We start from the raw sequence: 2,359 nt of genomic DNA on the forward strand, positions 1-2,359 counted from the left end.
TGCGTGGGTGGGTGCGTGGGTGGGCAACAATTAAAAAAAAACCCTATCGTCACAATCCTCCCAAAAAACCTCCTTAGCAGCTCCCCCGAAAAATTTGGAAAATTTTAAGCCCGGTTGCAAGAAGATCGGTCCAAAATTGCATGAGGAGTTCCAAACAGTGTGAATGCGTGGGTGGGTGCGTGGGTGAGCAAAACTTTATTAAAAAACCCCATCGTCACTGTAGCGTATTTGGGTGAGGAATGAATCGTACAGTCTCTGAGTGTTAGCGTATCCTTTATTCTCGGCTTCCACTCTGTGCACATACACCGGCTCTCTCTGTACGCTTGTCGTCATCTGCCTAGCCTCGCTATCTGCGCGCCCTCTCTGTCGCCGAGCGCCAGTTAGTATCGCGCCTGTGCGTGGATACACTACATCTCTTTCCTCTTTAATGAATGTTCTTTTGCTTTAAACGCGTATACAAAATCTTAACACTAATACTTACATGCTAACTCGCAATCATACATTGAAAACATAAATCCCTTACTTCTTATACAAAATCTCTTAATGCTAAATTTGAATACTTATTTCCAAATGCTATACACCCCATATCGCTCTGGTGCCTTTCGATTTCTCTTAGGTCTATCCTTCCCCCCGCCTACTTCTAAATTTTCCTTTTCTTCTTGTGCGCTTTCGTTTTCCTCTCCTTCTGCTTCTGACTCTTCTTCTGAATCCATATCAATAAACTTCTTTACTTGTGTCAAATTTCTTTTATACAGCTTTCCATCTTTAGATTTTACTGTTACTGTATTTCCCTTTCGCTCCATTATTTCAAATCTTTCCGGATTAAATTCTGTACTAAGCTTATTTTTCTTTTCCCCCCTAACTAATACCCTATCGCCAATGTCTAAATCACTTTCTTTAACCCTGTTTTTCCTATCATAATAGTCCTTACCCTTTAGCTTTTCCCAGGCATCTTTTTCCCTCACTTCTTCGTCTAGATTTTCCCTTTGCTCTATTTCCGGTAATTTAGTCCTTAATTTTCTTTTAAATAGTAGTTCCGCTGGCGTGACTCCCGTAACTGAATGCGGTGTGGATCTGTACATTAATAAAAATTTTTGAATTTCTTCTCGCCAGTTTCTGTCTTCCGCGTGCGCAATTTTCAACCTTTTTAGAAGGCTTCTATTCTGCCTTTCTACCTCGCCGTTTGCCTGAGGCCAGTACGGTGCCGTATGCGCGATCCTAATCCCGTTAATACTTAGCCATTCCCTAAATCGCTCATTCGCAAATTGAGGTCCGTTGTCGCAAACTACCGTGCTTGGAAATCCGTGCCTCGCAAATATTTCAAAAAGGACCTCTATTATCTTGTCCGTCGTCGTACTTTTTAAAATTTGTACCTCAAAGTATCTACTGTAATAATCCGTTACAACTAGGATGTTTTCCCCTGTTGGCATCGGGCCCATTAAGTCTAACGCAATCGATTCCCACGGACCTGTGGGCAATTCGTTTCGCTTTACCGGTGGTCGCGATACAGTGTCCTGTACCAATTGACATCCTTTACACGCCTTTACTGTTCTTTCCGCATCCCTGTCTATCCCATCCCACCAGACCTTGCTTCTTAATCTGTTTTTCATTGCCACAATTCCGGGATGACCCTCGTGCGCTATCTGAAGTGTTATTCGCTTCAATGCTTCCGGAATGACTATTCGCGTTCCCCTTAAAACAATGTTATTATAGCAACAGAATTCGTCCCTCATTATCCTAAATCTGGATTTTTCTAACTTCTTCCAATCTCCCGTCTTTATTGCCTCCCTTACGTTTCCTAAAACTTGATCTTTTCCTGATTCCAAATCTATTTCTTCTAGTGTCATTGCTCTCGGCACGGCTTCTCTCGCTACCCAATATACATACTGTTCATCTATGCCCTGATTATTTACTCCCTTTTTCTTTTCATTTATACCAGAGCTGTCCACGAACTGCTCATTTCGGCCGATTTTCGCGAGGCACCGCCTATCACCCCCTACTCCAGTCATTAAACAACCGTAACCAAGCGCGCGACGCTCAGCTTCAGGTACGACATATCGGTAATCCGACGCCGTTGCGTGCCCCTTGACTGCCAAATGTCAGTTTCTAAAACGTGATATGTTTAACATCTTTTTAAATAATTATTTCAATGAGAAATTTTTAATTTTCGAATATTAATTACATTAACGAGAATATTTTTAGTAATAGATTTCCACGTCACCCAGGAGGTACTATAATTGACGCGTTTTTTTTAAGTGGTTTCCCCAGTACTAAAAATATTCTCGTCAATGTAATTAATATTCGAAAATTAAAAATTTCCCATTGAAATAATTATTTAAAAAGATGTTAAACATATCAC

The 2,359-nt window shown here is 41.0% G+C and overlaps 1 protein-coding gene across 1 annotated transcript; it reads right to left on the bottom strand.

Annotated features, from left to right (window-relative positions):
- Positions 1-560: 560 nt before the first annotated feature.
- LOC105562440 (uncharacterized protein K02A2.6-like) lies at positions 561-2,009 on the bottom strand. The gene has a single exon (XM_012013289.1). The coding sequence runs from the start codon at positions 2,007-2,009 to the stop codon at positions 561-563; it is 1,449 nt and encodes a 482-aa protein (XP_011868679.1).
- Positions 2,010-2,359: the final 350 nt, after the last annotated feature.

Source organism: Vollenhovia emeryi, unplaced genomic scaffold (assembly GCF_000949405.1).
Source record: "Vollenhovia emeryi isolate VEMERY1.0 unplaced genomic scaffold, V.emery_V1.0 DF944880.1, whole genome shotgun sequence".
Lineage (NCBI taxonomy): Eukaryota > Metazoa > Arthropoda > Insecta > Hymenoptera > Formicidae > Vollenhovia > Vollenhovia emeryi.